Source organism: Antechinus flavipes, chromosome 3, assembly GCF_016432865.1.
Source record: "Antechinus flavipes isolate AdamAnt ecotype Samford, QLD, Australia chromosome 3, AdamAnt_v2, whole genome shotgun sequence".
Lineage (NCBI taxonomy): Eukaryota > Metazoa > Chordata > Mammalia > Dasyuromorphia > Dasyuridae > Antechinus > Antechinus flavipes.
In genome coordinates, this window is record NC_067400.1 from 453,264,029 (window position 1) to 453,285,323 (window position 21,295).

The 21,295-nt window shown below is 34.9% G+C and overlaps 1 protein-coding gene across 1 annotated transcript in view; it reads right to left on the minus strand.

Annotated features, from left to right (window-relative positions):
- Nucleotides 1-21,295, minus strand: part of LOC127557314 (WD repeat-containing protein 49-like) — a 71,815-nt gene that overhangs the window by 49,573 nt on the left and 947 nt on the right. The window contains exons 3-5 of the mRNA XM_051990678.1: nucleotides 8,909-9,011; nucleotides 439-545; nucleotides 271-350 (exon numbers count right to left, since the gene is read on the minus strand). Coding sequence (XP_051846638.1) covers nucleotides 271-350; nucleotides 439-545; nucleotides 8,909-9,011 — 290 coding nt within the window. The remainder of the gene's footprint in view (nucleotides 1-270; nucleotides 351-438; nucleotides 546-8,908; nucleotides 9,012-21,295) is intronic.

Here is a 21,295-nt window from a genome sequence, read left to right on the forward strand (position 1 = left end):
TGCAGTATGAGAAGGAAACCTGTGTGAAATACTGTCATTGACTATTTTTTTTGATGGCATGCCATGCTATCAAAAATGCTTAGAATATAATGCTAAACACTCTAAATAAGCTAAATCAAGTCTTTCCCTCAAAACATTGACCTACAGAGAAATTCAGAAAGAGAATAACACTTGACACATTCATAATACTTTTAATCCTTTTGGCCCATACTACTCACTAAGTGCACATACTCTTATATTATGAAGCCCAGAAAAATGGAAATCACTTGCCTTGGTTTAGAGTTTTCAGACAGTGCCCACTGTTATAGTTCCAGATTCTTAAACATCCATCTCTGCCACCAGTGATCAGTCTGAAGTGGAATTATTATTTATTAAGATTCAAGATCAAAAGATTCAATGACAATTCTCAGTTGAAAAAACAATTGAGAATGAGTGTACCTTCTCCCACTGGAATCAAAAGTCAAGCAGGTGATTTCTGCATTGCCATGAGCTCCAATAAATTCAGACAGAAACATTCCTGTTTCAAAATCCCACACTTTAATAACCTGTATAAGAGAAAAAGGAAAACTGAGCAAAGTATTTGATATAAGGCCTATAATGATTACGTATATAAAAGGTTTTTCCACTTAAAGACAAGAATCAAGTAGATCAAAACAAAAAAGATACCATCTTTATCTATATTTTTCCTGGGATGATCTACATCAGTGAGGAAGTTGGAAGGTTTTAGTCATTTTTTAAAGAAACCATAGGGCAAAAATGACCAAACTTTATCCTGCAGAGACAGAATGTGAATAGATTTGAACAAGTACAAATGGGTAGTCATCTTCCTAATGAAGATTTAGAGGAATGAGAAAGCTTTTCATTTTTTAATTTTATTCTTTTCATTTGTATTTTTCATTATCTTTTATTGTTTGATATATTCCCCATTCCCTTAGTCAAATGGCATATTTAATAATTATTATTTAATAATAATTTTTAAATTAGTTCAACAAAATTGATCAACCAAGCAGAACAATGTAAACAGTGTTCCAAATCCATAGTGCTCTAGCTCTATGAAGAAGGGTAAGAGCTGCATTCTCATTTCTTCTTTGGTATCAAGTTTGGGCATTTATTTATAAAATGCTCAGTTTCCATTTTTTGTTATTCTTCCCACTTATTTTATTATAATGAGAGGCTTTACTTCTATTTTGAGTTTGTGTGGTTCTTATTATTTTCTGTATTCATCACTTTTTACATCATAAGTGATATTTAATTACAATGATCTAAAATAATTTATTTAGCAATTTTCCAGTTGATAACATTTACTCTGTTTATAGATTTGAGAAAACTTCCTACTTTTCACTACTTAGATAGTGGTGGGTTTGTTTTTTGGTTTTAGTTTTTTGGTTTGTTTGTTTGGAATGGCTTTTGTGGAAATATTTGGTAGTAGCATTTTCTTCTATAATTTTTGACACCATTCTGACATTTGGTCATATCCATTCCTGATTGGATGTTACTATCTTTTTTCATTATTTGATTTTTTAAAAAATCCACTAAAAGAGATTAGCAGGTTGAAATCAACCAAGTTTAGGTAGGATCATTTCAAAAAGGGTTGGATGGCCACTTATTTTTAATTGGGAAAGGAACTAGCTATCCCCAAAACCAACTTCCCTAAAGTAACCAATGTGACCAAAGCCTTCAAGACAGTAATTTTTTAAATTAATCTTTTATCAGTTTAAATATTGTCATAAATGTTAATAGCCCAATTCTCACCAGTCATTTTATACTACAAGCATGGCCTCCAGTAACATTCCAAATAAGAATTGTATAAGTTATTCTCTTTCTCATGCATGCATTGCAAAATGCCATGAACAGATCTCCAGATGAGAAGTTTCCTTTCTGGGTCATCGTATAAGACAGGGACTGCTTTGGCAGTAGTTATATCTATAATAAATTATTTTACTCTACTTTCTGTGTTGTGAATTATACCAGTAAATAAAATAATTTCAGTAAGATGGTACAATCCTACAACTCAAGAATGGGTTGGTTTAACAGAAAAAAGCCCTAGCTCAGAATCAGAAGACATGAATTTAAAATATATTCTATATATAGCTTAAAATCTTATTAATAATAACACTTACATACTGCTTAAAGTTTTAAAAAATGGTATCTCACAACAACCACATAAAGTAGACAATGCAAGTAATCCAAATTTCTAATTTATTATCCATTATTTTCCTTTATTACTCTACCTTCCAGACAGATTAGGCTTCTTGCTGTTTCTCACACATAATATTCCTTTTGTTAGTCTTTTCAAAGAACTAGTTTTTTGGAATGGAATGGAAAATTAGAGAAAAAATAGATAAATTAGAAATAAAATCTATATCATTTTTATTTCTAATTTATCTATTTTTTCTCTAATTTTTTTTTACCATTTACCATTTTTATTTATTAATTTTTCAGTTTTCTTGAATATTCAGTTCATTAATTCTTTTCTATTTTTTCAATGTATAGGGATATAATTTATCCTTTTCTAAGGACTGCTTTAGTTACACTCAAGAAATTTGGAATATTATTTTATAGCTTCCATTTTCTTTCAATCTGCAGATTGAATCTTTTCAATCAAATGACATTTATCCTCTTACTCTGTGATTGTGCTAAATACTGGGGATATAAATGCAAAAAAGACATTCCCTGACCTCAAATAGCTTACAGTTTAATGAGAGAAGACAACAACAAAGGGAAAGGAAATCAGGGGAGGGACTCCATGCAAGAGCATGATAGAAAAGTCACAGAAGTCCCAAAGTAGTGCAGTCAGTTTGAAAATGAGATGTCTGTTCAGAGTGTCTCTCTTAATGGGTGTTTTGGAATTCAGTACTCTGCCTTTTTAATCAGAGGAGAGTGATGAAATAGGAGTACTGAGGCTGAGGTTCTTGGGGTAAGGTGGAGAAGTCAAGGAAAGGAAAAGAGAAGGGAATAAACATTTACATAGCATTTACTATGTACTAGGTGCCATATTACATACTTTACAAATATTTCATTTGATCCAAGAAGTACCAATATAGTGCCAACTGGGAAATAATCATTAATTTTTCATAATATTCTTTTTTATGACTTATTTTTATTTTGTGAGGCAATGCTGACTGGTGTTCTTTCCACTGTACCACCTAATTGCCTTTATGATTTATTCTTTAGCCTATTCATTATTTAATATTTGTTAAATCTCCATTTGTAATTTTTTTTTTATTTTTGCTCCCTGAATTGACCAAAAACAAAAAAAAATTACAAATGAAGATTTTTGAGTTTTTAAATTTATTTTTTCGCTATTTTTATTGCATTACAATCTACAAAGCATATGTTTTTTCTTTCCTTTTCATTTCTGCTTTTTAACAAGATGGCAAGTAATACAGAATTGGTCATTCTAACCATAAATGTGAACAGGGTAAACTCCCCCATAAAGAGGAAGCGGTTAGCAGAATGGATTAAAAGCCAGAATCCTACAATATGTTGTTTACAGGAAACACACCTGAAGCAGGGAGATACATGCAGGTTAAAGGTAAAAGGTTGGAGCAAAATCTACTATGCTTCAGGTGAAGTCAAAAAAGCAGGGGTAGCCATCCTGCTCTCAGATCAAGCTAAAGCAAAAATTGATCTAATTAAAAGAGATAAGGAAGGGCACTATATCTTGCTAAAGGGTAGCATGGATAATGAAGCACTATCTATATTAAACATATATGCACCAAGTGGTGTAGCATCTAAATTCTTAAAAGAGAAATTAAGAGAGCTGCAAGAAGAAATAGACAGTAAAACTATAATAGTGGGAGATCTTAACCTTGCACTCTCAGAATTAGATAAATCAAACCACAAAATAAATAAGAAAGAAGTCAAAGAGGTAAATAGAATACTAGAAAAGTTAGATATGATAGACCTCTGGAGAAAATGTAATGGAGACAGAAAGGAATACACTTTCTTTTCAGCAGTTCATGGAACCTATACAAAAATTGACCATATATTAGGACATAAAAACCTCAAACTCAAATGCAGTAAGGCAGAAATAGTAAATGCATCCTTTTCAGACCACGATGCAATGAAAATTACATTCAACAAAAAGCCAGGGGGAAGTAGACCAAAAAATAATTGGAAAATAAATAATCTCATACTAAAGAATGATTGGGTGAAACAGAAAATCATAGACATAATTAAAACTTCACCCAAGAAAACGATAATAATGAGACATCATAACAAAATGTATGGGATGCAGCCAAAGCGGTAATAAGGGGAAATTTCATATCTCTAGAGGCCTATTTGTATAAAATAGAGAAAGAGAAGGTCAATGAATTGGGCTTGCAACTAAAAATGCTAGAAAAGGAACAAATTAAAAACCCCCAGTCAAACACTAAACTTGAAATTCTAAAAATAAAAGGAGAGATCAATAAAATTGAAAGTAAAAAAACTATTGAATTAATTAATAAAACTAAGAGTTGGTTCTATGAAAAATAGACAAATCCTTAGTAAATCTGATTAAAAAAAGGAAAGAGGAAAATCAAATTGTTAGTCTTAAAAATGAAAAGGGAGAACTCCCCACTAATGAAGAGGAAATTAGAGCAATAATTAGGAGTTACTTTGCCCAACTTTATGCCAATAAATTCGACAACTTAAATGAAATAGAAAAATACCTCCAAAAATATAGCTTGCCCAAACTAACAGAGGAAGAAGTAAATATCCTAAACAGTCCCATCTCAGAAAAAGAAATAGAACAAACTATCAATCAACTCCCTAAGAAAAAATCCCCAGGACCAGATGGATTTACATGTGAATTCTACCAAACATTTAAAGAACAATTAACTCCAATGCTAAATAAACTATTTGAAAAAATAGGGATTGAAGGAGTCCTACCAAACTCCTTTTATGACACAGACATGGTACTGATACCTAAACCAGGTAGGCTGAAAACAGAGAAAGAAAATTATAGACCAAATCTCCCTAATGAATATTGATGCTAAAATCTTAAATAAAATATTAGCAAAAAGATTACAGAAAATTGTCACCAGGATAATACACTATGACCAAGTAGGATTTATACCAGGAATGCAGGACTGGTTCAATATTAGAAAAACTATTAGCATAATTGACTATATCAATAACCAAAGAAACAAAAACCATATGATCATCTCTATAGATGCAGAAAAATCATTTGATAAAATCCAACATCCATTCCTAATAAAAACACTTGAGAGCATAGGAATAAATGGACTTTTCCTTAAAATAGTCAGGAGCATATATCATTTCTGCTTTTTTACATTTATTTGAAATATATCTTTGCCCTACTATACAGTCAATTTTTGTAAAAGTTCCATATTTTCCATAAACTGTGTACATTCTTTAGCATCTCCATTTAGAAAATACCAAAAGCTTTTTGTTTTAATTTCTCCAACAATTTGTTGAATTCTTCTTTTTGATTATCTTTCTGTTAAATTTGTCCAAAACTGAGAGAAGGGATTTTAAAGTTTCCTGTTATTTCTATATTGTTGTCTATGTCTTTTGCAGTTCAATTAATGTTTCCTTCATGAATTTAGCTATTAAGGCATTTGAAACAATATGTATATTGGTTCATTGCCTTGTAGTTTCCTTGTTTATCTCTATTTTATGATTTGAAGTTTTATTTTTGCTTTGTCTGATATAGTGATTGTAACGTTGGACTTTTTTTGGATTCACCTAACAGTCAATTTTTTTCAGCCCCTCCTTTTTATTCTGTATATATCTTTTTATAGTTCCATTTCTTATCAGCAAAAGATTGTGGAATTTTGTTCTTTCAATTATAATTTGTCACTTTTTCTTTATCAAATGGCTTAAATATATTTACATTTAAAATTATGAGAAGTAGGTCTATATTTACTTATTTAGTCTTTAATATTGTTTTGTTTTATTTTGTTATTTTATTTTTGTTATTTCTGCTGTGTAGAATACAAATTCTACTTTTACAATTCTTATTTCATTTGGGAATCTCGAATCTTTGGGGAACATCTTCCTGTGGTCCCATGTTTTTTTTTAGAATCCATGGGTCCTCTACCTCATCAAATATTGATTAATTTTCCTTCATATTCCAATATTTATTTTGAGATGGTTGAACTTATTTAGAGGATCTCTAGATCATTTTTCTTTTTTGTTATTAATATTTTTTCTTATGTGTTTGTACTTAGGTTTTTAAACTGATTTTTCTTTCTTCTGAGATTTTTTGAAATTTCTACCTTTTTCTCTTATGTTTCCTTATTGCTCAGTTCTAATTCCTTTCTCTTCCTTGACCCCAGGCTGATTCTCAAAGCTATCTCAGTTTATTCCCATGTTAGGGAATTTATTTTTCACTGGCCTCAGTCTCTGCTCCAGGTGACTGCAGAGGAGGGCAGAACCAACTTCAGCTGGATGCCAGTCCTCTTTCCTTCAGGTCTTGTACCTGTTGGTACCTGTCCTGTGCACTTCTATTCCTTAGTGCTCTGGCTGTGCACTATCATAGAAAAATATGCACTGTCCCTCTTCCCCCCCAGTAGAAAAAACTCTCTACTTTCCTATATCTCCACTCCTTTTCAATGAGTTGAATTCTATTGTTTGTTGCCACAGAATTGTTTGGAGAAGATAGAAGTGGATGAAGGGGTTCTGGTAGAGACAATAGTTGCAAGAAAGGAATTCCTGAGTAGATCCTACAGTATAAGCCCATAGATGCTGATGTGAAACTTTGCTAAAGCTGGGAGGCCAGTGAGGGATAGAGGAGTTAAACTGAGTGAACACATTAGAGGAATAGCCTTCTCTATTAATTTATTAGAGTATTAACTCATTAGAGATCTTAGTGCTTTAGTCTATGGAGATAACTATAATTGCTTTATCTTTTGTGCATAATTCTTATTTTGGAAAATTCTTTTTTTGAAAGGATGTAGGGACTGAATGTCTAGTCTGCCACCTTTTTGACAATGTGACATAGAAGTCTATAAAGAGCTCTAAATGACAAACAGAGCTTATACTTTACAGGAACCATTGGGGTTTAATGTGTGTGTGTGTGTGTGTGTGTGTGTGTGTGTGTGTGTGTGTGTGTGCAAGCATGCAAGATAGGGGGAATGACTCTACTTTAGGAGAATCATTTTCACAGTTATATATAAGGTAGACTGGAGTAAGGAAAAACTTGAGGTAGGGAGATCACCTAAGAGACTATAATAATAGTTCAAAAAAGGGGTAATGAGGGATTAAATTAGAGTGATGATCATATAAGCGAAAAAGAGGACACATGTGAGAGATACTTTGGAAACAGAAAAGAAGAGATTTGGCAACTGATTGGATACATAGGGTAAGCGAGAATAAGGAATCAGGATGACAATGAAGCTGCAGTGAATGGGAGACAGTAGTGAGAATCTGGGAGACAGTAAAATGGAAGTTTAAAAGAGTACTCATTTTGAAGAAAAGATTATAAATTCTATTTTGAACCTGTTGATTTTGAGGTATCTCAAATCCAGTTTGAAATGTCCAATTTTGTTATTTTGTGTTATCCACTGTCATCTAGGAAGTCATATAGTCTCAAACCTGGAACTTAAACCCAGGCCTTCTGATTTCAATTTCAGTGATTTTTTTGATGATCATCATCATATAGGAATTCAAATTCCTATTTGAATACAGGAATCCATTTTTAAATAAAAAAGAATTCTGAGCATTACCACACAGAAATTATACTATTATTATCAATTATTGAGAAAATCAATGATGACAAAAAGCTACCATGATTCAGTAATGTCTTTAAGTTTTTTCTTTTATCAGTAAAAATATCTATATGTATTTTAAAATGTATATCATATATATATATATATATATGAAAGAAACAGTATTCAGTCTACAAAGGGTATGTTCACTTAGTTATCATACATATTGGTCACTCTACATATTTTGTTAGAGCTAAAGAAAAATCAAAATGATAATCTTGCTGTACCTAATGATTATCTGACCCTTCCTCTGAAAGACTGAAGGCTGAAGAATTCTGGGTTCTATAAGGTTCTTACATAGTAAGAACTCTATAGAATTCAATGACTTTTAGCCTTCAGCCTTTTGCTTGGAAACTACTGCACTAAAATATCCTGCTAGTACAAAGGATAGTACTTAAGGCATAAAACAATATAAGACTGAATATAATCACATCTCTCCTTCACCACTAATTGGTTTAATGATGACATCACAGTGGACTTTAGTAATAGTGTATTAAAAAAGTATTAACGTGTATTTAAAAAGTAAAAACTACTATGATTAGAACAATTCCTTATAGTAAATGCTCAAATATGTAGTATAATACAATCTAAAAGCAAGAATAGGAAGAGATTGGATAATGTGGGGTAATAATGGAAGGCTTCATGGAGGGGATGAGACTTCAGCTGGACCTTCAAAGTTCAACAGGATTTGTAATGATGAAGTAAAAGATGAGGAAGCACAAGAAAAGGCATGGAGGAAGCAATGAGAATGGTATATCCAGGGACAGTAAGCAGATCATTTCACTAGAACTGATGACCCATACTAGATAGTAGTGGGAGAAAAATAGTTGATTGTATTTATAACCTCAAAAATGTAGTAGAAAGTCACTACTTTGAGAGATATTGGGATGGAACCATGACCTCAAATAGAATCTGATCAACAGACCAGATAATCTATTGAAAGAATTAATAAAAAATGTGATGCTTATTGACATTATCATTCCACTAGGTAAACATGGCAATAACATATGCAGAGAAAATATAAATGTATGTCTCTGGGAAAGGAACTGAAATAAATATAGAGATAAGGAGACAGGTTTCTAAGGGGAGGTTTGACTGTGAGAGTCTATGCTGGCTACCTGCATCCCTTACTCTAGGTATCTCACCAGTCAGAGAAATCATCACCATTTTTGGAATGATCTGATACTTACAGACCCTTGTGAGCAGCTAACCACATGTCCAAATGTCTTGTTGTACCTGCAGCATACTACAGGCTCCTTATGAGAAACCACCAGGTGAGGCTCAGGGCGAGCTCTAGTTCATGAAAAAACAAAATTAGCTCATAAAAACCAAAACCAATCTTTAGGCTTCCTCCCACCATTATGTTTTCGCAGTGCCATCTGATTCCAAAATGAACTAGGAATGGAAACTGAGAAAATGCATGCTTTAAATACTTTGTACTTGGTAAACAGTATGATACAAAAATCTGAATTATGACCTTTCCCCTTGATTTCTCTATAGAGACAAGGAGACAGAGACAGGGACACACATACAGCAAGAGAGAGAGAGAGACAGAGAGAGAGAGACAGAGAGAGAGAGAGAGACAGAGAGAGAGAATGAAAGACAGAGACAGGGAGAAGGAGAGAGAGAAAGAGAGAGACAGACAGAGACAGAGACAGAGAGAAGGAGAAAGAGAGAGAGAGACAGAGAGAGAGAGAGAGAGAGAGAGAGAGACAGAGAGAAACCGAGACAGAGATAAAAGGAGGAGGAGAAGAGGAGGAAGGGAGGGAGGAGAGAGACAGAGAGAATGTATGCCTATGATAATGAAGATGGGGAGAATCACATTTTCACTGTATCCATTATCTTTCAGATCAAGACTCAATGCACAGCCAGGAATTACTTCCCTTCTCATTGGCTCTGGTATATACATTGACTTACTCTCTCCTTCATTCTCCCTGAATTCAACTTCATCCCAGATTCACTTATTTTTCCTGCTCCTCAACTCTCTCTGCTGTATCTCTGTGTTCTGTATATAAACTGAGTCCCTCTTATACCCCTCAACTAACTCTTATTCCCACTAGTGTTCCAAGTCACTGTGTCCTGACAAAGGCGCTGTGACCACCAAGAGCTATGCTTTCTTGAAGAACTATCCAGAGTGCTCTCTTAATTTCTGAAAACCACCTATCAGCTCTAAAATTTCTTCCTGACTCCATAAAATAGGCTCACAGAATTGTATCCTCTTACTGGGGATACAAGGTGACATTTAGTGCTTCTGAAACTTTAGGCAGATAAAAAAATGATTTCTACAGGGATCCATGCCAAGAGTATTATATTGGTTAAGAAAAACTAGGCAAAGGCTGAGGAGAGAAAAGGTTTGAGCAAAACATCAGTCCAGAAAGGTCTGCTAACTAAGCAAGTTTTGTGTTAGGAAGGTATGATTTTAAATTTGTCCTCTTAAGCATTAATGATAGCCAGCATGTATATAGTCCTTTAAAATTTGCAGATAATTTTAATATGCTATTGTGTTTGATCAACACAATAACCTTGTGAGACAATATAATTTTACATATAAGGAAACTGAGGCTGGGAAGTTCAGAGTCACACAGTCAGTGCCCGAGGAAAATTTTGAACTTAGATCTTTGTGACTCCACTGTTCTACTTAGCTAGGTAAAGGGTGAAAATCTGACACCTAGAGAAATAAAGAACTTTCTATGAGAAACTGACCCATTATTACAGCAGATATCTATGAGGGGAACATTAATGGAGAGATAGACACAAAAAGAATGTATCATCAGTGAAATCCAAAGTAAGATTGATGGCTAGAAAATAAAGTCAGTACTAGAATGAACAGAAGCAATCATCTTCTAGTCTTGACCAGTAACCAAGATGGGGCTCAGACAGGACATATATGCAAAGCTATGCAAATTATAGCAAATAGCAACTGTCTTCTGTCTGCTACAGAAGAAAGGAAACAATTATTTTAAAAGTTCCCATTAATATTACAAATATTATCTCACTTGATCTTCAGAACAACCCTTGGAGGTAAGAGCCGTTATTATGCCTATTTTATAGCTAAGAAAAGGAGGCAGACAGGGGTAAAATGATTTGTTCAGGATTATGTAACTAGTAATCATCTGATTTTCCTCTTTCCTTTTTTAAATCAGATTTACTAAGGATTTGTCTATTTTGTTGGTTTTTTTCATAGAACCAACTCTTAGTTTTATTAATTAATTCAATAGTTTTTTTACTTTCAATTTTATTGATCTCTCCTTTTATTTTTAGAATTTCAAGTTTAGTGTTTGACTGGGGGTTTTTAATTTGTTCCTTTTCTAGCATTTTTAGTTGCAAGCCCAATTCATTGACCTTCTCTTTCTCTATTTTATACAAATAGGCCTCTAGAGATATGAAATTTCCCCTTATTACCGCTTTGGCTGCATCCCATACATTTTGGTATGATGTCTCATTATTATCGTTTTCTTGGGTGAAGTTATTAATTATGTCTATGATTTTCTGTTTCACCCAATCATTCTTTAGTATGAGATTATTTATTTTCCAATTATTTTTTGGTCTACTTCCCCCTGGCTTTTTGTTGAATGTAATTTTCATTGCATCGTGGTCTGAAAAGGATGCATTTACTATTTCTGCCTTACTGCATTTGAGTTTGAGGTTTTTATGTCCTAATATATGGTCAATTTTTGTATAGGTTCCATGAACTGCTGAAAAGAAAGTGTATTCCTTTCTGTCTCCATTACATTTTCTCCAGAGGTCTATCATATCTAACTTTTCTAGTATTCTATTTACCTCTTTGACTTCTTTCTTATTTATTTTGTGGTTTGATTTATCTAATTCTGAGAGTGCAAGGTTAAGATCTCCCACTATTATAGTTTTACTGTCTATTTCTTCTTGCAGCTCTCTTAATTTCTCTTTTAAGAATTTAGATGCTACACCACTTGGTGCATATATGTTTAATATAGATAGTGCTTCATTATCCATGCTACCCTTTAGCAAGATATAGTGCCCTTCCTTATCTCTTTTAATTAGATCAATTTTTGCTTTAGCTTGATCTGAGAGCAGGATGGCTACCCCTGCTTTTTTGACTTCACCTGAAGCATAGTAGATTTTGCTCCAACCTTTTACCTTTAACCTGCATGTATCTCCCTGCTTCAGGTGTGTTTCCTGTAAACAACATATTGTAGGATTCTGGCTTTTAATCCATTCTGCTAACCGCTTCCTCTTTATGGGGGAGTTTACCCCATTCACATTTATGGTTAAAATGACCAATTCTGTATTACTTGCCATCTTGTTAACCCCGGTTTATGCTTTTCTCCCTTCTTTCCCCCTTCCCCCCCTTCCCAGTATTAAGCTTATGAGCACCACTTGCTTCTCACAGCCCTCCCTTTTTAGTATCCCTCCCCCCACCTTAGAGTTCCTCCCTCTATCTTACCCCTTTCCCTCCCAGTTTCTGTATTCCCTTCCGCTTAGCTTATTCTTTCCCTTTTCACTTTTCCCTTCTCACTTTTCAATGAGGTGGGAGAAGTTTCACCATAAATTGAATATGTCTAAAATTTTTCTCTTAAAGCCAATTCTGAAGGCAGTAAGATACCCACTATATTCATCCCCTTCCATTCTTTCTCTCAGATATAATAGGTTTCCTTTGCCTCTTCATGAGATGTCGTGCCTTCACATTACCCTTTTTCTGGTACAATGTCCTTTCCACATCTTGTTTCTAGAACAAGGTATACATGTATTCTTTATACATCTTTATAGCCGAAATATAGTTCCCAAGATTAATCTTTACCTTTTTAGATTTCTCTTGAGTTCTATATTTGTAGATCAAACTTTGTTAAGTTCTGGCTTTTTCATCAAAAATAGGTGAAATTCGCTTACTTTGTTGAATGTCCATCTTCTTCCCTGGAAAAAGATGCTCATTCTAGCTGGGTAAGTTATTTTTGGTTGCATACCAAGTTCCTTAGCCTTTCCTAATATCATATTCCAGGTCCTTCAATCCTTTAATGTGGATGCTGCCAGATCCTGGGTAATCCTTATTGTGGCTCCTCGATACTTGAATTGGGTTTTTCTAGCTGCTTGCAATATTTTTTCCTTCGTCTGAGGGTTCTGGCATTTGGCCACTATATTCCTTGGTGTTTTGATTTTAGGATCCCTTTCAGTAGGTGATTGATGAATTCTTTCCATGTCTATTTTACCCTCTGTTTCTATGACTTCTGGGCAGTTCTCTTTGATAATTTCCTGGAAAATAGTGTCCAGGCTCTTTTTTTCATCATGTTTTTCTGGGAGTCCAATGATTCTCAGATTGTCTCTCCTGGATCTGTTTTCCAGGTCTGTTGTTTTCCCCAGAAGATATTTCACATTCTTTTCCATTGTTTGATTTTTTTGGATTTGCTTGACTGATTCTTCTTATCTCCTCGAGTCATTCAATTCCATTTGTTCGAACCTGATTTTCTTTTTTTTTTTTTTTTTTTTTTTGTTGTTGAGATTGATGGCAATTCCTTTTTTTTTTTTTTTTTTTTTTTTATTATTTTTAAATTTTTTTATTTAATAATTACATTATATTTACACTCATTTCTGTTCCGATTTTTTTTTCCCCTCCCTCCACCCCCTCCCCTAGATGGCAAGCAGTCCTTTATATGTTGGATATGTTGCAGTATATCCTAGATACAATATATGTTTGCAGAACCGAACAGTTCTCTTGTTGCATAGGGAGAATTGGATTCAGAAGGTATAAATAATCCGGGAAGAGAAACAAAAATGCAGATAGTTCACATTCGTTTCCCAGTGTTCTTTCTTTGGGTGTAGCTGCTTTTGTCCGTCATTTATCAATTGAAACTCAGGTCTCTTTGTCAAAGAAATCCACTTCCATCAAAATATGTCCTCATACAATATCGTTGTCGAAGTGTATAGTGATCTCCTGGTTCTGCTCATTTCACTTAGCATCAGTTCATGTAGGTCTCTCCAAGCCTCTCTGTATTCATCCTGCTGGTCATTTCTTACAGAACAATAATATTCCATAACATTCATATACCACAATTTACCCAGCCATTCTCCAATTGATGGGCATCCATTCATTTTCCAGTTTCTAGCCACTACAAACAGGGCTGCTACAAACATTTTGGCACATACAGGTCCCTTTCCCTTCTTTAGTATTTCTTTGGGATATAAGCCCAATAGAAACACTGCTGGATCAAAGGATATGCACATTTTGATAATTTTTTGGGCATAATTCCAGATTGCTCTCCAGAATGGTTGGATTCGTTCACAACTCCACCAACAATGCATTAGTGTCCCAGTTTTCCCGCATCCCCTCCAACATTCATCATTATTTTTTCCTGTCATCTTAGCCAATCTGACAGGTGTGTAGTGGTATCTCAGAGTTGTCTTAATTTGCATTTCTCTGATCAATAATGATTTGGAACACTCTTTCATATGAGTGGTAATAGTTTCAATCTCATCCTCTGAAAATTGTCTGTTCATATCCTTTGACCATTTATCAATTGGAGAATGGCTTGATTTCTTATAAATTTGAGTCAGTTCTCTATATATTTTGGAAATGAGGCCTTTATCAGAACCTTTAACTGTGAAAATGTTTTCCCAGTTTGTCGCTTCCCTTCTAATCTTGTTTGCATTAGTTTTATTTGTACAAAGGCTTTTTAATTTGATGTAATCGAAATTTTCTATTCTGTGATCAGTAATGGTCTCTAGTTCATCTTTGGTCACAAATTTCTTTCTCCTCCACAAGTCTGAGAGATAAACTATTCTATGTTCCTCTAATTTATTTATAGTCTCGTTCTTTATGCCTAGGTCATAGACCCATTTTGATCTTATCTTGGTATATGGTGTTAAGTGTGGGTCCATGCCTAATTTCTGCCATACTAATTTCCAATTATCCCAGCAGTTTTTATCAAATAATGAATTCTTTTCCCAGAAGTTAGGGGCTTTGGGTTTGTCAAACACTAGATTGCTATAGTTGACTATTCTGTCTTGTGAGCCTAGCCTTTTCCACTGATCCACTAATCTATTTCTTAGCCAATACCAAATGGTTTTGGTGACTGCTGCTTTATAATATAATTTTAGATCAGGTACAGCTAGGCCACCTTCATTTGATTTTTTTTTCATTAATTCCCTTGAGATTCTCGACTTTTTATTGTTCCATATGAATTTTGTTGTTATTTTTTCTAGATCAATAAAATATTTTCTTGGAAGTCTGATTGGTATAGCACTAAATAAATAGATTAGTTTAGGGAGTATTGTCATCTTTATTATGTTCGCTCGGCCGATCCAAGAGCACTTAATATTTTTCCAATTATTTAAGTCTGACTTTATTTGTGTGGAGACTTTTTTATAATTTTGCTCATATAATTCCTGACTTTCCTTTGGTAGATAGATTCCCAAATATTTTATGGTGTCAACAGTTATTCTGAATGGAATTTCTCTTTGTATCTCTTGCTGTTGGGTTTTGTTGGTGATGTATAAAAATGCTGAGGATTTATGGGGATTTATTTTGTAGCCAGCTACTTTGCTAAAATTATGAATTATTTCCAATAGCTTTTTGGTAGAATCTCTGGGGTTCTCTAGGTATACCATCATATCATCTGCAAAGAGTGATAGTTTGGTTTCCTCATTGCCTACTCTAATTCCTTTTATATCTTTCTCGACTCTTATTGCCGAGGCTAGTGTTTCTAATACGATATTAAATAATAATGGTGATAATGGGCAACCTTGCTTCACTCCAGATCTTACTGGGAAAGGTTCCAGTTTTTCCCCATTGCATATGATGCTTACTGATGGTTTTAAATATATGCTCCTGACTATTTTAAGGAAAAGTCCATTTATTCCTATGCTCTCAAGTGTTTTTATTAGGAATGGATGTTGGATTTTATCAAATGCTTTTTCTGCATCTATTGAGATGATCATGTGGTTTTTGTTTGTTTGGTTATTGATATAGTCAATTATGTAAATAGTTTTCCTAATATTGAACCAGCCCTGCATTCCTGGTATAAATCCTACTTGGTCATAGTGTATTATCCTGGTGACAATTTTCTGTAATCTTTTTGCTAATATTTTATTTAAGATTTTAGCATCAATATTCATTAGGGAGATTGGTCTATAATTTTCTTTCTCTGTTTTCAGCCTACCTGGTTTAGGTATCAGTACCATATCTGTGTCATAAAAGGAGTTTGGTAGGACTCCTTCAATCCCTATTTTTTCAAATAGTTTATATAACATTGGAGTTAATTGTTCTTTAAATGTTTGGTAGAATTCACATGTAAATCCATCTGGTCCTGGGGATTTTTTCTTAGGGAGTTGATTGATAGTTTGTTCTATTTCTTTTTCTGAGATGGGACTGTTTAGGATATTTACTTCTTCCTCTGTTAGTTTGGGCAAGCTGTATTTTTGGAGGTATTTTTCTATTTCATTTAAGTTGTCGAATTTATTGGCATAAAGTTGGGCAAAGTAACTCCTAATTATTGCTCTAATTTCCTCTTCATTAGTGGTGAGTTCTCCCTTTTCATTTTTAAGACTAACAATTTGATTTTCCTCTTTCCTTTTTTTAATCAGATTTACTAAGGGTTTGTCTATTTTGTTGGTTTTTTCATAGAACCAACTCTTAGTTTTATTAATCAATTCAATAGTTTTTTTACTTTCAATTTTATTGATCTCACCTTTTACTTTTAGAATTTCAAGTTTAGTGTTTGACTGGGGGTTTTTAATTTGTTCCTTTTCTAGCATTTTTAATTGCAAACCCAATTCATTGACCTTCTCTTTCTCTATTTTATACAAATAGGCCTCTAGAGATATGAAATTTCCCCTTATTACCGCTTTGGCTGCATCCCATACATTTTGGTATGATGTCTCATTATTATCGTTTTCTTGGGTGAAGTTATTAATTATGTCTATGATTTGCTGTTTTACCCAATCATTCTTTAGTATGAGATTATTTAGTTTCCAATTATTTTTTGGTCTACTTCCCCCTGCTTTTTTGTTGAATGTAATTTTCATTGCATCGTGGTCTGAAAAGGATGCATTTACTATTTCTGCCTTACTACATTTGAGTTTGAGGTTTTTATGTCCTAATATATGGTCAATTTTTGTATAGGTTCCATGAACTGCTGAAAAGAAAGTGTATTCCTTTCTGTCTCCATTACATTTTCTCCAGAGATCTATCATATCTAGCTTTTCTAGTATTCTGTTTACCTCTTTGACTTCTTTCTTATTTATTTTCTGGTTTGATTTATCTAATTCTGAGAGTGCAAGGTTAAGATCTCCCACTATTATAGTTTTACTGTCTATTTCTTCTTGCAGCTCTCTTAGTTTCTCTTTTAAGAATTTAGATGCTACCCCACTTGGTGCATATATGTTTAATATAGATAGTGCTTCATTATCCATGCTACCCTTTAGCAAGATATAGTGTCCTTCCTTATCTCTTTTAATTAGGTCAATTTTTGCTTTAGCTTGATCTGAGATCAGGATGGCTACCCCTGCTTTTTTGACTTCACCTGAAGCATAGTAGATTTTGCTCCAACCTTTTACCTTTAACCTGCATGTATCTCCCCGCTTCAGGTGTGTTTCCTGTAAACAACATATTGTAGGATTCTGGCTTTTAATCCATTCTGCTAACCGCTTTCTCTTTATGGGGGAGTTTACCCCGTTCACGTTTATGGTTAGAATGACCAATTCTGTATTACTTGCCATCTTGTTAACCCCGGTTTATGCTTTCCTCCCTTCTTTCCCCTTTCCCCCCCTTCCAAGTATTAAGCTTGTGAGCACCCCTTGCTTCTCACAGCCCTCCCTTTTTAGTATCCCTCCCCCCTCCTTAGAGTTCCTCCCCCTATCTTACCCCTTTCCCTCCCAGTTCCCGTATTCCCTTCCCCTTAGCTTATTCCTTCCCTTTCCACTTTTCCCTTCTCACTTTTCAATGAGATGGGAGAAGTTTCACCATAGATTGAATATGTCTTAAGATTTTTCACTTAAAGCCAATTCTGAAGGCAGTAAGATACCCACTATATTCATCCCCCTCCATTCTTTCTCTCAGATATAATAGGTTTCCTATGCCTCTTCATGAGATGTACTACCCCCACTTTACCCTTTTTCTGGTACAATGTCCTTTCCACATCAATTTCTAGAACAAGGTATACATGTATTCTTTATACATCTATATAGTCAAAATATAGTTCCCAAGATTAATCTTTACCTTTTTAGATTTCTCTTGAGTTCTATATTTGTAGATCAAACTTTGTTAAGTTCTGGCTTTTTCATCAAAAATAGGTGAAATTCGCTTACTTTGTTGAATGTCCATCTTCTTCCCTGGAAAAAGATGCTCATTCTAGCTGGGTAAGTTATTTTTGGTTGCATACCAAGTTCCTTAGCCTTTCCTAATATCATATTCCAGGTCCTTCAATCCTTTAATGTGGATGCTGCCAGATCCTGGGTAATCCTTATTGTGGCTCCTCAATACTTGAATTGGGTTTTTCTAGCTGCTTGCAATATTTTTTCCTTCGTCTGAGGGTTCTGGCATTTGGCCACTATATTCCTTGGTGTTTTGATTTTAGGATCCCTTTCAGTAGGTGATTGATGAATTCTTTCCATGTCTATTTTACCCTCTGTTTCTATGACTTCTGGGCAGTTCTCTTTGATAATTTCCTGGAAAATAGTGTCCAGGCTCTTTTTTTCATCATGTTTTTCTGGGAGTCCAATGATTCTCAGATTGTCTCTCCTGGATCTGTTTTCCAGGTCTGTTGTTTTCCCCAGAAGATATTTCACATTCTTTTCCATTGTTTGATTTTTTTGGATTTGCTTGACTGATTCTTCTTATCTCCTCGAGTCATTCAATTCCATTTGTTCGAACCTGATTTTCAATGAAGTATTTTCTTCACTCACTTTTTAAAAATCTTTTTTCTAATTGTCCAATTGAGTTCTTTTGTTCTATGGAATTTTTTTCCATTTCACCAATTTTGTTTTTTAGAGAGCTATTTTCTGTTTCCAATTCACTAATCCTATTTTTCAAGGATTTTATTTCTTTATCCACTCTCTCTTTAAATGAGTGGGATGACTTCTCCAGCCTCTCTTGCCAAGCCTCCCTCTCCTTTTCCCATTTTTCTTCTAGCTCCCTTGTGAGAGCCTTTTTAATTACTTCTATGAGGTTCATCTGTGCTGAGGAGCAGATGATCTCCTCCTTTGGGGATTCACCTGGAGACAGTCTGTTTTTAGTCTCCTCAGGGTTTAGAGTCTGCTCTCTATCTGTATAGAAGCTGTCAAGGGTTAAAGTCCTCTTCAATTTTTTGCTCATTTTATCAAAGAATCAAAGACAAACTAGCAATGAAAAAAAAAGAAAGGACCCCTAAATGGAGTCTGCTTTTTTGGGGGAGGGGCTGGGTGATGTTACCGAGCTTCCTTTACAGACTGCGGGGGCAGCAGTGAGGCACTAGCCAGACTGTGCTGCGCCTGTGCTCTGGGAGTGTGCTGAGACACTGTGGGGGAGGGGTGGCCAGGGTCCCGAGAGACTCCAGCTGTTTGGGGTTGTATTCTTCACCTCCGGTGTTTTTAGCTTCTCTGCTGGGCTGCTGGCTTGCTGCCAGGGCAAAGTATCCAGTCCTGTAGCAAAGCTCTCCCCACAGAGACTGCTGCGATCACACACCCTACCCCCTCTCCACTCTGCTCCCGTGCTCTCACTGCCGCTGCCCTCTGCCTGCGCCCCATCTAAAACCATCCTTACCCTCGAGCAAAAACAGACCTTTCTTGGCGAGTTTCAAGGATGTCTTCTCTTGGTAACTATTTGTGGGTTTTTTTTTTTTTTCAGTCAAGCATTAATTCAGAGACTTGTAATGAAATGGATAGTGAGAGAAAACGTGGAGCTTATACAGCTGTGTGCCTCCTCTCTGCCATCTTGGCCGGAAGTCCAACTAGTAATCATCTGAAGCCAAATTTGAACTCAGATTTTCCTAACTCCAGGCTCAGAGCTCTATCCTTTGCTACCTAGTTGCCTCAAATGTTTAAGTGGAATTAATTATCCAGGAGTAAAGGAGAGATGATTTGAGAATATCATCAGAAGAGAGGAGAGCAGGATATTGCTTTATAAGTTCATATGAACTTAGATTTAGAGCTCAAAAGAATCTGAGAGGTCATTGATTCCAACTTTCCATTGTTGCAGATAGCAAACTGATGCCTAGAAAATTCAAGTTACTTGTTCTAATCACATGCCTACTGTCTGAAACAAGATTCAAATCTTGGTCTTCCTCAGCTCTAAAACCATTGCTCTACTCATCTATCATGCCTCCTTGTCTCCTAAAACATATAAGGATGTGCATCTAGGAAGAGAAATTTCCTTGAAATGTATATCTCCTGTCAAGTCTAGTTTCCTATTATATTACTCTTTTCAACTGTGCAGGACCATGATGGAAAGGTAGGTCTGGGCTATACAAAATAGCCATGATCACATACCCTCATTCTCCCTTTATGAATCACTAAACTCATTAGAAGTTTGGATGAGATGATCTGTAAGAATGTATACAGTCTAAATCCTATGAAATCATGGAATGCCCTTGGGGAAAAGAATAACCCTCTAAGGGGGTCTGGCCAATTCTACATGAGTCCCTTCCATTACCCCTCACAATTTCTACACTTACACTGGACCTGGAATCAGGAAGATCTGCATTCAAATCTATCCTCAGACACTAATTGTGAAACCTGAAAAAAAAATTGGAAAAAAAAAAACCCCTGGAAAAATCATTTAATCACTACTCTGCCTCAGTTTCCTCACCTACAAAATGGAAATGATAAGATCATTCCTATTATTCAGATGGGACCTACTTTCCAGGGTTACTGTGAATATAAAACAAGATCACATCTATGAAATGTTGATGAACCTTAAAGTTCGAGTGCTAGTTTATTATTATTATTCCTAATATCTGATTACTAATTACTGAAATGAAAGCTCAATTACTCTGATGAGATGATCCTTCTGGCTCTGCTCTAAAGAGAGGGACATGGTAAAAGCACATTTCTGCTTTTCTCTATGATTCTATTCTTAGGCCACAGAGCAATATTGGGGAGGGTAAGAAAGAAGATGGAAAGAAAGAACAGCAACTGGAGAGAGGAGATGTTAGATAGAATGAGAGTTAGGGGTAAGACAGGAGTGGGAGAAACAAGGATAGGAAAGTTTGGGTAAAAATGAAAGCACCAATTGATATCTGATTTTTGATGCTGGAAACTGAAGCTGTGTCGCAAAAAAAAAAAAAAAAATCCAAATCCCAAAAAAAATCAATAAACTATCCGTGCTAGATGTCATTATCCCACAGAATAGTTTGCCTGACTGAAGTTTTTTTTAGTGTATTTTCTCAACATTAAAGTAGGACTTCAGATGTCAGTGGTGATTCAATGCTCAAGCTGCTGGGACTCTTCTGATAGGAACAAATTAATATCAGACCACAAGGAAAGAGCCTGTAGATCAGATCAAAAGCTGCTTCTTCTTATCTATAACATTTAGTCAAAAAGATAGCCTGCCTCAGAGCCTTAAGCAGTATGTGGCAAATAGAGCTTGGTCCCAGGGTATTAATATCTAAGGAAGTACTCAGGGAGGCCCCTGA